Source organism: Mycteria americana, chromosome 17 (genome assembly GCF_035582795.1).
Source record: "Mycteria americana isolate JAX WOST 10 ecotype Jacksonville Zoo and Gardens chromosome 17, USCA_MyAme_1.0, whole genome shotgun sequence".
Classification (NCBI taxonomy): domain Eukaryota; kingdom Metazoa; phylum Chordata; class Aves; order Ciconiiformes; family Ciconiidae; genus Mycteria; species Mycteria americana.
In genome coordinates this window covers 2,280,083-2,294,020 of record NC_134381.1, presented here as the reverse complement: position 1 = coordinate 2,294,020, position 13,938 = coordinate 2,280,083, and the positions used below count along the sequence as shown (strand labels likewise).

Below are 13,938 nucleotides of genomic sequence, written 5' to 3'. Positions count from 1 at the left end.
GAAAAACCAAATGTGCAATTATGTCTGACAAGCAGCGTGTGCTTTTCTTGGTCACCAGAGCCTTGTGTAGTCATGTGTTAGACATGGTTTTATATAATTATTATTGTTTATATGGTGGGTGTCAGAGGAAGGAAGAATTTTAGTTTCAAGTCCTCCGTTGGCTATTTATTTAAAAGTCATTAGATTTGTTTTCAGACTTAACTACACTTAATGTGCGAGACTCCTGCTGAATAAATCAGACCCTGATATAGGAACTGCATCTGTTTGTGGAGGGAACGGAGCCAGCTGGAAGCTCAGCCCCCGTCTGCACCAGGGCTGTCACCAGCCGGGGAACCCGCTCGCAGCACAGATGTAGCTGTGCAAAACAGCGTGCTCCGCTCCCAAAACGGAGGTAAAATCCCAGACTTTCTGGGGTTATGAGCTGGCTGTGAAGGCGCGGATGGGTCTCATCTTTATTGCAGCGTTAACAGTCCCGAAAAGGGTGGGAGGGCTCTTGGAGACGGAGGTCCAGCAGAAGGGCTCTGCGGTGCTGGCCCGGAGGGAGGCAGAGCGCTCTGCGGGGAGGTGCGTTTCCAGTGGGAGCTTTAGGCTGGGACGTGGGGGTCTCCCAACTCTGTCATGGTGCAGTTTTCCCTGATATGCCAGACCAAGCCGTGGTGCTTAGGTAGTCTGGTCGTTTCAGTCTCTATCTTAGAAAACGTGACTTTCCAGCTGGAGGAGAAGGTATTGAGAAGTGGTTGCACCTACTTTCCTCCTTCTCAGTTCACCCTTCTCCAGCCTCGCTGGTGGCATCTTTCCCTCTCCTCCCCATGTTGCTTGCTCTGTCCTTTGCGGACACGTCCTTCCTAGCAGCTCCTGTAACCCAAGGGAGGGTCTGCCCCGGAATGGCACCAGCTCTTCTGCAGGCTCCTCTCCTTGCTGACCAGTCCTCACCAGATCCCCAGCATTCGGGGAGGACAACCTCCATGCGTGCCTAAGCTGGAAGTTGTGGTCCTCTGAACCTCGGGAGAGGGCTCCACACTCCACGGAGGGATGTGCGTGGGGAGAGGCCAAGGGTTGAGTGTTTCCAAGAAGCAAAACAATTTAAATTGTTTCCCCTTTCTTTAAAAGGCCACCTGTGGGATTTTCAGTCCCAGAACATGAAGAGCTTGACTCATCCTGCGTCAGAAAGAGAGAAAACTATTAATAATTAGGCAAGGTATTTAATAAGCCGTGGTGCTCTCTGAAGGACTCTCACCAGCCATCTTCAAAAAGAAGCAAACAAACCAACCAGCACAAAACCCCCCCAGAAGTCCCCTCTGGCCGATTTAAGAGAAGCGGACAGTTCAGTTCTGTACTGCGACCACCGCAGACGCTGTGGGAAACCCAACAGGTTTCCTTGAAATCTGAAAGAAGGTCAGATGTACACATATGAAGAGATGACAGCACTCAGACACATCCCGGCTCCCATGGGACCAGCTTCTTTTCTGTGTAATCCGCACCAGTTTGCCAGACGCCAGAGCCTCGGAGGGCTTTGGTTGGTGTGAGGTGGAGAAATGTCTCTTTCTGGAGCCGTAAAGTACTGAGCCATGGTAGCTGTAATGTCCTCTGCAAAGCTGAGTTACCAGGAAATTGTTTTCCTTGGGTCACCCCCTCTCCTGGCCAGCTTGGGGTTGTTCTGATAATGGCGTAGAGCTGTATAGCTTATTTACGTTAAATGCATGTGTATCTCCAGTAACAGGACATCTGCCACCTCATTTGTATCACTCCCCAGCTGGGGAGTTTTCCCAGTCCCAAGGACCTGTCTCCTTTTCTGTCCGTCTTTTCCCGTTGCTCATTTTATCCCACTCATCCTGCGGCTGTGCCGTGCCATGCTGCCACCGGCGGGTCGGTGGCATGGTCCGGCGTAGGCTCCTGTGTCCATGTTGGGGGACCTATGGACATTTGCAGACAGTTGTCACTCCCTCAGTCATTTCTTAGTCAAGCAACATAGAGCTCTTGCACCGATATAAATAAACCCTTAATCTGTTCTCTTTGGTTTTCCCTGAATTTCTTTGTCTCTGTTGACATTTCCACGCTTGAAAATTTAAAGATGCTGGCAGCTATTCTATTATCGTCTTAAATTTTGTTTTTAACCTGCATCATTTGTTTGTCACATTCTTTATCTGACTGAATTATTTTCCTTTTGGCAAACTGCGCATTTGTTTTTTGTTGGATAAGCCAAATTTTTTTTCTATTTGGTTAGACTTTCCTCGTCAAACCATCCTCAAGATATTCCTAATAAGGACTGAAGGGAATTTGTTTTGCTAATACCTTAGGAATTCTTTGTGGCTCTTGAATATTGTTCTGGTTTGTACTTTAATGTTTAATTTCTAGAGGAGAGACAGCCTGATTTGGTCCTGTAGTTTACCTTTTCTGAAGGATTGGGAGCTGCTGAGCATCCCTTGAGGAATGAACGCATGACTGAATTCCTCTTACACTCACTGAAGTGGTGTTTGTTGTCAGGAAAGGTTGTATGTTTTAGTAGACCAAGATAGCTGGAAAAATTAAGTAAGCTGCTTTGTTTGTTTGTTTTCCCTAGATTTTAGCACTGACACCACACCAGACCATACCACCAAGTGTTGCATTAGTTATTTTGGGGTTTTTGAAAGCTGTTGCCTCTGTTTTTAAGAGCTGGCTGCCCTTAGAGGCAGGTAGTGATCCTACTATGAGGCATCTCTCTTCTAAAAAGCCTTTAGGTCCTTCTAAATTTATGAACTCCATAATCATATTGGTATTTATTGAGCAAATTTCTTCCAGGAAGACCTAAATGGCAGTTACTGTTATACTTCTGCCTGCAGAAGGATGTGGTCTCATGCTCTGATGTCAGTTTATTCTGGGGGGAGAAAGCAGAAAACTTAAATGTTTTCTGGGCAGGGTTTTGGGCTGCTTCTCTTGCCCCAGAAATTGTCTTTGCATGCTCATTTAGTGTGATGTCCCCAAGCCTTATTGCTTGATTTGGAGCATGGGCTGCGCAGCCTTCGAGAGTTGCACATTCATCCTGCTTAGCTTCAGCTTATTTTGGTCAGTTTATAGTGATCAGTGCATTCAAGAAAGTCAGGTATGGCAAAGAGTGCATCCACCAGCCTTGTGTAGAAACCAGCCCATCAACCAAGGATACAGCCTATAGGACCATGGACAAAACAAGCGCAGAGATTTGAAGTAACACTTGCAATGTAGCAGTGACCTTGAAGTCCTTAAAGGATGAGGTTCACAAGAGCATGTTGCACGTGGAAGATGCCCTGAAGCCCTGACCAGCTTTTTCTTTTTTTCTGTTCTTCAGCAAGTCTTCTCTCCTCTACCACTGATGGAGGAAGGTGTTCCCATTCCCTAAAATAGCTACAGAAAACGAGTGAACAGGTTTTTCCTATAATGTTTGCTTTCAGAGCTTAACCCACACTTTGAGAACACACAGTGGCATCTTGGAAAGTGGTAATTGTGAAGAGAACTGAAATCTCCTGGTAGAACACGAGTGACCATGAACTCCTGGTACAACTCTGTGACCAAGTGAAAACTTGCGTTTCAGACACATGCACCAGCATGTGCTGCCACCGTGTGTGTTACTAAGAGTGCTGGTGGCATACTTTGTCCTGCTCCGGTATCCATGCTTCGAAATGTGGACAGGTTCCCAAACGTTCATGGAAAGAGTCAAGAATTAGCAGGCGTGTTTTTGTGTGTATGCAGTATACATTAAGGAAGTGTGTTTGCTTCATTCGAGAGGCAGCAGAAGAGGTTGTTCTCTCCTATGGAGGGGAGATTCCCAGTAACAGGATCTCTTTTCCAGCAAACCAATGGCTGGAGGCAGCAATCCACACTGGAAGTACGGTGCCTGTTTTGGAAAATAATTACTCAGAGGAGGGACCCAGAAATGTGATGGTTACTCCAGCACTTTATGCATCAAAATCAAGACAGCCTCTATGAAAGAGGCACTGGCTCGGGCTGCAGATGTAGTTTTGACAGAGGAACGGCTCTGTGAGCTGTGACACAGGAGGTTGGGTTGGATGAGTGGGTCGGTCTCATTGGCTTTCAAGTCTGCGAGGGAACATCTGAAAGCTGAAGCAGGAGGCGTGGAGACTAGAAGCAAAGTGCTCAGCTGTAACACTGGAAAAAATAGCTCCCGTCTTCTCTCTCTTTTAACCCTGAACTTGAAAATCTTTTTGCCTAGTAATGTCTGCAAAAGAGGTGTCCCTGATGAAGGACACCAGCCTGTTCCTCTGCTTCCTGACCTGCTTTGCCTCCCTCCTTCTGGTGTAAGGCATGGTGCCCATGCAACTGGGCTGCCCCAGGGAGCAAATTAGAGCTATGGGGTGGGGGTAGGAAGGCCACCACTAATTTATCAGACAAGCAGATTTTCAGTTTACATCTTTCTTTTTCTGTCTCTGCTTGCATCATCTCCATGTAAAATGAGAGTTCATTTACGTCTGTTCTGTCCATTCTACTTCCTGTAGCTCCAGTCATGGCAGGAACCTTCTGGTTCTTTTAAACCATGGCAGACCATCTGCAAATTGAGCCCAGTTTCAACCTCCCCCATTTTTTGATTCCTTTCCTTTCTGACAGCTGAGGCCTTTTGATTTGGCATGGGACGAGCCAGCTGCACATCTGTTTCAAGGAGACAAGTTGTAACATCATACTGATGGTATTGTCCTGGTGGGCTCTGCAAAGGATGTTCCTTCCGGTGCCCACTACACGGGCTCTCCTGAGCCTCTTTGGTCCTGCAGACCAGAAGAGCATACCAAGGACCGTACAAGAGTGTTTCAGTGGTGTAAATGGACACACAGCATGCTCTGCCAAGGGGGAGTTGGGTATCACCATCATTGATATCATCAATGATAGTGTCTCATCAAAGTGGTGTGTCTCTGGTTCTTCCAGCTTCAGTGGTGCCCAGGAAAAAACTGAAGATGCTCCACGTTTGCTGCTGGGGTGGAAGAGCTTTGTTTGTAGGTGTTGATTCAGAGCGGTATGTCCTCCTCCACATTTGTTTCCTTTTCCCCTCCTTTTGAGGAGAAAATACACAGGAGCTGACGTTGAAGACTGATTCTCCACTGATCTCACTTTGCCCCTCCCAAAAAGCTCAGCAGGATGTGTGCTGTAAAAATAGCCTCATTAGAAGCCATCTGAGTACATATGCAATCACAGATCACTCAAAAGGGAGCACAGAGCATGCATGTTTCTGTTGCTGTCTTCGGAGAATTACATGACAAATTATTCCTAGCTGGAAGAAATGTCCTTTTATAATTGGGTTTTTTTCTCATTCTTTCATAAGGGAGGAGTGTGTGTTTTTTAAGTAGCTTTTAGTCACTTTCATTATTTATGAGAATGCTACTCCAGATCAGAAACAGCAAACTGCAAATGCGAGTTTCTTCTGGCTGCAGCAGCTGACGGGCCCCATTTGCTTTCAGTCATTGCTGGTTCTGCTTACCACAGCCAGAAAGAAACACTCTCCAAAGATGAAAAGGGCACCATATTGCAGCTCTTCAGTTTGCAGCCCCTTCTCCTCCTTTCCTTCTTCCACAGGAGACTGTCTGGAAGGGGGCCACTAGTGTCGTGGGTAGAGCGTTACGGTGCAGAGGAGGCCGGTGTGCCGTTGCCTTTCTGCCCTTCCATCTGGAAGAGCTCCTTGCGTTGCTCTTGCATTGCTCCTTGCATTGGTGTTGGTGAGGCATCATCCAGGCTACTCAGCTTTATAGCCAAAATTGTACTTCTGGCACGGTCATTTGTCCATATTATCTTGCTGCATCATCCGTCCATGCTAAAGTCTCGGGCCTTCATGAACTATCATGAGTGTAGGACCAAGGAATGCTGTACCTAAATGGGTCCAGGAAGCCATTTTTACCCCTACCTTTCCAGTTCCCCACAATGAGTCTTCATCAAGGCCTCCTTAAATCTCTTCTGCCTTCACATGCTTGTATTTGACATGAAAGTGGCCGTAACGTCATCGGAAGATGAAAGTCTGATGATCAAAGCAGGCAGCAATGTTGAAATGAGCATTGTGAGATGGCAGAGCTGGTAATACAGTAATTGGCTATGTGGCCTACTTAGTCAGAGGAGTGATACATGCAAGTGCAATGTTTGTTTGCCTCTCTAATGTTTAAAATCCATAGAGTCTCTTCTGGAAAGTGGAACAGTACCTCACCTGCAGGAGCAACCAGGCATGCCATTGAGTGACGGTGTGAGCAGTGTGTGATCCCAAGGCTTCTGCCTCCTCTCCTTGGCAAGGAAGAGCCTCTTGGATTGCCAAGCTCCACAACGCAGTAAAGACAAGACATTAAACAGTAAAAGAGGGTGGTATTCCCCAGGAAAGCTCAAAGACATGGAGAAGAAGTTAGATTCACCCTGTGGAAGGAGGTAGGGTTTAAGCCAGATGTGCCTGTGCACTCTGCTAATCCCTGGTCTGATCTCTCTGGGAAGTTTTTGTCCTATGCAAACAAGTGCTTTGTTTGAAGAATATCCTCCTCCCAGGGAACATCATGCCATGGATATTAAATGCAGGTTGGACCTGCAGAGAGAACTCCAGCTGATCCCTGGAAGGCCACACCTGAACACTATAAAATTGCATTGTTTCACTGGAAGAGCGATGGCGTGAGGCTGAGGACTGCGTTCAGAGCCACCATGAGAGGGATGGCTGCAGGTACCGAGGACTGGGATCTGTCTGGTGGTAGGTTCTCCATTAGTTCTTGTGCGCTGCTGTCTCCACCAAGTGGAGGCTGTGACCACATCGCTGGTACCAGTGTCTTACCCAGCAATGCTCCGCAGGAGTTTAGGAGATGGGCTGATCTCTGTGTTAGCACAGTGTGAGCTCTGTGCCTTGCAGTCACAGCGCTCAGAGACATGGTCACCTCATGGTTCGTGTTGGGGAGTACTTCTGCTTCCAGGACCAAGTACTGATATTTGACTTAGATGACGTCCCGGAAGCTGCGTAGTCCTCTTCTCTCTGTGTGCCCTCACCCAAAACCAGTAAGACTTGCTTCCAGCCTTGGGATCTGTAGAACTGAAAACTCACTCCTATTCTTACTCATCCTCTTCTTGACACCTTTCCGGCAGCTGTGCATCAGCTCCGGCAGTGCTGCAGGCAGGGGAGGAATGGCAGAATCAGGTCTGGACACGGTCGTGCTGGGGCCTGATTTCTTCCCTCCACCAGGCAGCATGTTCTCTGTCACCGTGGCTCTCGGAGAGTTTCTGGAGAAGCGTGTTCTGGATCTGCTGCTGCTTTATCCTCATCTCTAATTGGAGGCTCTTTGTGCTGCTCAGAAGCAGGTGAGGCAAAACTCAGCACAACACTGAGCAAGTGCAGTGTCACGGGCTTGCAAGGGATGCAACATCCAAGGACCAAAGGGCTGGTAAAGAAATGATGCTTTACTGCGTCACCTCTCTTGGGTCAGCGCGTGTGTTCCCTCCTGGCTTGATGCCATGCTTGATGGAGACTGTGGTGAATGCTGTCTTCTAAGTGAAACCTGGCTCTGCTGTGGCTGTGCGTGTAGCCCTCTCCATGCCGTCTGAAGCTTTCCAGTGTCAGTAATTTCCTTTTCTTTCCTGTTTTGCTCTGTGATGTTGGTACTGTTTCCCCAGCCAAACCATGAGGCTTCAAACTCTGCTGTCCCATGAGGATCATTCCTTCAGCCCAGTTTTCCCCTGCACCCTGGGGACGATTATACCCAAGTCAGCACAGCATCACTTCAACACATGGGGTAACTGAGCTTTGGACCCAAGAGTTCTGGACTGATCCTACTTTTGCTCTAGCCACAGGAGCACTAACTGGATTTCACGTGGGACCGGAAGAAAATTATGCTTGTTCTTGCTAGGAGAGCTGTCTTCCACCATTGCTGCTGCAGCCTTCTCTCCAAAGCTGTGTAGCCCCCAGCAGAGACACCGAGTGAGCTTTTGAGGAGCTCAGACCTGCTCCCAGGGGTTTCGGTGCTGCTCCGTTGGGGGTACTGCCATCTGCAGCAGCAGCTCTGTCAGCTCTGCGCCTCCTGGCCTGGAAAGGGACCCGCCTTCGTGCCTGGGGAGCTTTTTAGCTGCAGTGTCCAAGCAGAATGAGAGATTGAACTGTCACTGGACAGTCGCCGTGCGAGTGATGATCGCTGTGATGCTGTGCTGTTGGGGACCGCTCTCTCTGTCACTGCTAGCAAGCGGGCAGTAAGAGTCGATCTCATCGCCTGTCAGGATCTCGTTTTGTAGTCTTCAGACAAGTTCTCCTGTGTAGTCTGTCCATCAGTCCTTTGGAGGCTGTAGGGACAGAGGTGAGGAAGATGTTCTCCATGTGCAGGGAAGGTAGGAGGGGTCCATCGCCTTCACCTGCTGTCATCAGCAGCTGGTGGTGCCCCTCTTGTGCATCATATGAAGCAATCGGAGTCTTCTGGCTCCTCTGTTCCCTGCGTAGCACATCCAGAGGAGAAGGAAGGAGGTCTGGGACTGTGTTGCTGTTTGATTACCTTTTTTTTTTAAGATATTCTGCAAAGCCATAATGTTCCTCTGGACATTGAGCTGGAGAGAGTCTGCAGTTGAAGTTTGGCTAAAGCTTGACATCAGCCAGTGGCTAGAAAACCTCTGTGAGATATGAAATAATAAGAGCAATGTGAGAACACAGCTCTTCCTTCTTAAGCAAAATAGCAATGGCCGTGAAAAAGGTGGCTAAAACTGCTCTCAGGTGGTGTGGGACTGATTCCAGCCTGGTGCAGGTCAACAGCAGAACTTGCATTCGGGGATGGTGTTTCCTGCATTTTGGCTTGCACAGTCCAGACGCCGGGGCCCTCGGTGCTGTGAAACAGGATTTGGCTCATGCAATAAAACGCTGGCACCTCAGGGTGTCAGCAGAGAATGAGCGTCCTGGGGCTGCCGTGGCAGAAGGGGGTGGGAGCCGGGTGCGACAGGGGGATGCCGCCAGAGATGCAAATATCGACCGTTCTTATACGTATACATGCATATATATATATATGTGTGCGTGCGTATACAAACGCACACATTGTTTTTTATATAGATATGTATTTTTATTTTTATAGATACATATAATCTCAAAAAAATCCTAATGCTTGTCATTTATTCCCTTTTCACCACTTTAGAGCTCTTTCCCTGGGATCTGAGCGGGACGTGGGTCTGCGCAGAGTTCTCTGCTGGGTCACCGGGCAGTGCCTGGCCTTGCATACGATGCTGGGGTGCTCGACGAGGAGCGTTGCGGGGCTGTGGGTTCACTTCCCTGACACATGCCGTGGGTACATCTGTACCCATTCTGTAACCTGGTTACATCTGCTGGCTGCTGCCTTCATCTCTCCTAGAAAGCGTCCAAAGACAGAGAAGGTCTCTGTTGTAAAATTGTTGTGAGATTGTTGTAAAAATCCAGTGGTGCTATGTTTTTTATGGGTTTGCTTATTTTGTTTTTGAGAGGATCAGCAGGCTCCTTTCAGGGCTTCTGTACTGTGAAATCATGCAGAAGACAGTTGCTAAAATATTTGGGGCTGGTGTCCTTCTGTACACTAAGTACCTGCTCAGGCTTATAACATACAGGGCAATGTTGGAGGAATAGTATTGCTTTCAATCAGTATTTGCAGGTTTAGGTCCCGCCTAAGTTACTTTCTTGGCAGAGATGGTTCCAGAAAGTCAGCGTGCGTGAAGAGCAAAGTTTTTGCGGGTCCATCGGTCTGGTCTAATACTTTATGTATTCTTACAGCTTCAGGCCACCAATCTGGCCAGTGCACATCTGTACTGAGCCCAGTAAGCCGGGGCCAGCCAGATGCGGATACTCTGGGTTTGAAGACTTGGAGAGTTTTGTTCTCCCTGAGCACATCCTTGGGAAAACGGTTGTTCCAGTGGACCACCATCCGTGCTAATATTTTATGCCTCATTTCAACTGGTTCCAGCTTCCAGCGATGAGCTCGTACTCTACTCTTCCCTGCCAAATTAAGGAAAGACAGTATTTTCTCCCCATGAAGATGATAATATGCTGCAATCAAATCATCTCTCAGTCTTCCTTTTGGCATGAGAAATGGATTGAAGTTGTTTGATCTCACAAAGTCATAAAGTATCTTTTCCCAGTCTCGGAACATTTCAGTGCCTCTTTTTTGAACCATCTCCAGCTTTTCTAATCACCTTTTAAAAATGAGGGCGCTCAGTCTGTCTGCAGCACACTGGGACTCGCTTCACCACGGCTTTGTACAGGGAGAAAATTACCTCCTTGTTCCATCTCAGGCGCGTGTATCTGAAAATTGCGTTAGTCGTTAGGTCAGAGCATGGCTCTTTGTGGCTGCAGTGTGACCTGCCTGCTGGGATCACGGCTGAGCACCGTGGGTGCTGTTCGTGGGTGCACCCACGTTCCTGGACACGTTTGACTATGCTACAACTGCTCGGCTTGGGCAGAGCCAGCTTATGGAGTGATGGATGCGCTGGTGTTGGTGTCCCTTTCACAGTCATTGCTCTCCGCCCCTCCATGGGTCACCCATAACTTTTAGCAACAGTGATGTTAAATTTAATTCCAGAGCCCCACATCAAGCACTTCAGGAGCCCTGTGGAAATGCCTCTACTCAGGAGCAATAGACGTTGAGGACAGCGTTTTGCCTTGCAGCGCATGGCCCGTTGCTCGCTTCGTGCTGTGTACTGCTGATTTGTTCTGTATCCGAATGTGACGTGATGCAAAGCCGGGTGCCATCAGAAGGTCTCTTATGTTCTTACCCAATTTATAATCTCCTCAGAAAGCTGTATCCTTAGCCTCACTGCTGGTTGTATTAGCTTTTAATTCCACATCACTTGGCTCCTGCATTGATTTTTATGTTGTTTTGTCCAGGATTCCCAAGTACAGGTTGCTGTAGCGTCTATAACTGAGGCATTTTGCCTTCACTTTAGGTGCAAAGCTGGCTTTCACTGACTGCTTTCACCTTTCTGCCTACCAGCGGGAATTGTACTGATTTGATTTTGATCTTCCTCCACTGTTTTTTCCCTCCACCCTATTGCTTTTGCTGCCTTTATCAGTGTTTTGCATTTCACACCACCTCGGTGTGATCGATTTGCAATTAATCCCACCCTTTGCTGATTGCTGAATGTTTTGTACTTTTGCTCCTGGCTGCTGCCTTTCCCTTGGCTTTAGAACGGGTGCTCAGCCACGCCACTGTCGGGTGAGATTGATGGACCTTTTGGACACCCAATAATATTACCGTAAAGATTGTCCAGCTTTCAACCACATTTTCTCTGTCTTAATTAATCTTTCTCACTTGTAAAAGCCCTGTATGATTTGGGGAGCATGGGGGGAGTATGTGTGAGGAGGATGGGAATGAGCGGGGAGGCAGGTCAAGCCTAATTCTTGCTGTTTAGGGGCTATTAATTGTACATTTCATTCCATAATGAGAATGGAGGGATGAATAATAAAATATCTGGCAATGTGATGTGACTGACCCATTTTGAAATAGCAACTACGTGTCCGCGTAGGAGGTTGTGCAGTAATTATTGCAGAAGATTGTTCTCTTCGTTCGTCTGCTCCTCTCATCTCCATCCTCCCAGGATTACCCACTGGGCGCTTTGGCCTGCAGTTGCAGCGTTTTGATTTGTCTACCAGCTTCATAACCCGTATCAGAAACCATTGTAGGTGTTAGTTTTTTAACATTTTAATTCATACTTTGTTCTGGCTTTCTATGACGTTCCAAGCAATGGGATTTCCTTCTCTTTCGCTATTGCATGGTCTAATGACTCTCATCCATAAGTTCAGCCTATCTTTCGCTTTATTTTGCCTATTACTTCGCTTAAAACGTTTTCAAACACCTTCAGCTGTTCCCAGTGTTTACATGACTCTAAATATGTCACAGTCTTAAAAATCTCTGTTTCTGGATAGTCTAAGCTATTATATATTTAGTTCTTCTGATTTCTGCACAGACTGAACCAGCAATTGTTTTATCTTTGCAGTGCATGTTGGAATTTATTAATAACCACTATTAAAAACAGGGAGCCTATAATGAGTGGTGGGGTGGTGCATTTGGAAAAGGTGTACTACACCGGCGTATTACTCGGTCCTCGTCTGTCGTGCTCAAACTCCCTCCTCTGCCTTTTGCCATCATACCACTTGTTGATGTTGTTTTACAGCTTTGGGGTGTCCAGTTTCCTTCCTTTTCCTAAGGAGTTTTGAATATTTATTTATTTAGATTGATTTCTCCCATGAATCTCCAGCTTTCTCTTTCCAAGATGAAAACACATACTGTTTCCTTAATCTGTTTCTAAATACACTGGACCCCTCCTTTCTTCCCTCTGCCTTTCCCCATCCATCACGCTTTCTCTGTCATCTTTGATACTTATATCTGTCCATAACATAATAGTCTCCCTAAATATCATTATACTGTAGGTGATCCCCTTTGACCATCACCGTGTATGTTAAATAAGGCCATACGAATACCATAGGATGTTAGGTTGTTTTGAAGGGTTAAAAGAGAGGATGCAATGGTAGATTAGTGCTTGGAGGAGTGCACAAGGGTGGAGATAGCTCCAAATTAAAAATGTCAGGAGGATATGGCTTTTCTTTTGCGTGTGTGGACTAGTCTTGGCATAATACTTGATGTCAGGACTGCTGGAGTTGTGCTTCTGGCCTGCTAGGAACCAGGTGAAATTCTGTGGTCTTGTTTAGTGGTCCAGTCTGTTTATGACTGCTACTATTGCTTGTGATGATTAAGGTTATTTTCGTTACTAGCAAATGGTTTTATTATTTTTGTCTGGTTAAATTTTAATTACTTACCATACATGACAGACACGCATACCTACCCATACTTATTTTAAATAAATTGCATTAAAAGAAAGTACCTTTAATTATGTCGTAGTGATGAGAAAGTGAGCACTTGACGATGAGAATTCATGTTTTCTCCTCTTTTCCCCCCCATTCAGGGAGTGTTTGAAGAGGAGCCCGCGGAGCCCAAAAGCGGAGGGCTCCGATTCGGTGACATCTCAGTCCTCACCCAGTGAAGAGGCTGGAATGATGACTGAGGTGAAGGTGAAAACAGAGGTACCAGATGACTATATCGAAGAGGTGATCTGGCAGGATGACACCAAAGATTCCAAGAAGAACATAAAGGATGGGCCGGGAGATGTGCCCGCGGAGATTTGTGTGGTCATAGGCGGGGTCCGCAACCAGCAGACGCTTGGTAAGCCATGGGATAACGCACCCCATTGCTCGGTTCTCTGAATCCGTGGTGTTGGGGAGAGGAATGAAGTTCTGGCGAGCCGTTCATGGAAGCTCGGCTCTGCCAGAGGGATCAGAGCCAAGGTGCACATCAATCTCAGGGTCCTGACTTCAGGATTATTGGCCTTCTTTAACTTTTGCTATCTGTTTGTATCTTGTCACCCCTAAAGACTCAAGCAAGATCAGGGTAACTCTTAAGAGAAAACTTGTTACTTTCTTTTGATGTGTTAAATGACTTGCCCATCAGTCATGTGCGAAATTCATGGTGAACCCAGGGCTGGTGGTATGTTGGGCATAGATGAGGAGGCAATCAGGAGGAAAGCCTGAGAAAAAGTGGAAATGCTTTGAGGAAAGTTGCTTTGGGGAAAGTGGCTGCTTTCTGTGAATAATTAGATTTAGCTCAAAAACAGGTTTTACAGGTTGCTGTTTGTTTGTTTTCCTCATCACTAGTAACATTATGGGAATAATTTTGACTTCTGTCTGGCTGTGGTGTGCTACTTCCAAAACAGTATTTCCTATCCCCACCCCACCTTGAGCAGTGATGAGAAGAAGGTCTTTCTTTTTTTTCTGTGAACAGCAGGCTGTCCTCTCCTCCCGCTCCGGGGAAGGGGCTTTCTGCGGGATTCTGGAGGGGCACTGCTCTTGCTAAAGGGACTTCTCTTGTTGGTTCTGATGTAGAGCAGGTCCCAGCAGTGACTTTTGAGAGCCAAAAACAGTTGCTCATATAAAGAAGAAAGAGCATTTGGACCATGTTTCCTTTGAGGAATGCAGGAGAA

General features: G+C 47.0%; 1 protein-coding gene across 5 annotated transcripts in view; it reads left to right on the top strand.

Moving 5' to 3' along the window:
* Positions 1-13,938, top strand: part of ZNF618 (zinc finger protein 618) — a 162,248-nt gene that overhangs the window by 73,399 nt on the left and 74,911 nt on the right. For all 5 annotated transcript variants that reach the window (XM_075519928.1, XM_075519927.1, XM_075519925.1 and 2 more), the window contains exon 3: positions 12,868-13,124. In XM_075519928.1, the coding sequence (XP_075376043.1) occupies positions 12,868-13,124 (257 nt within the window). The remainder of the gene's footprint in view (positions 1-12,867; positions 13,125-13,938) is intronic.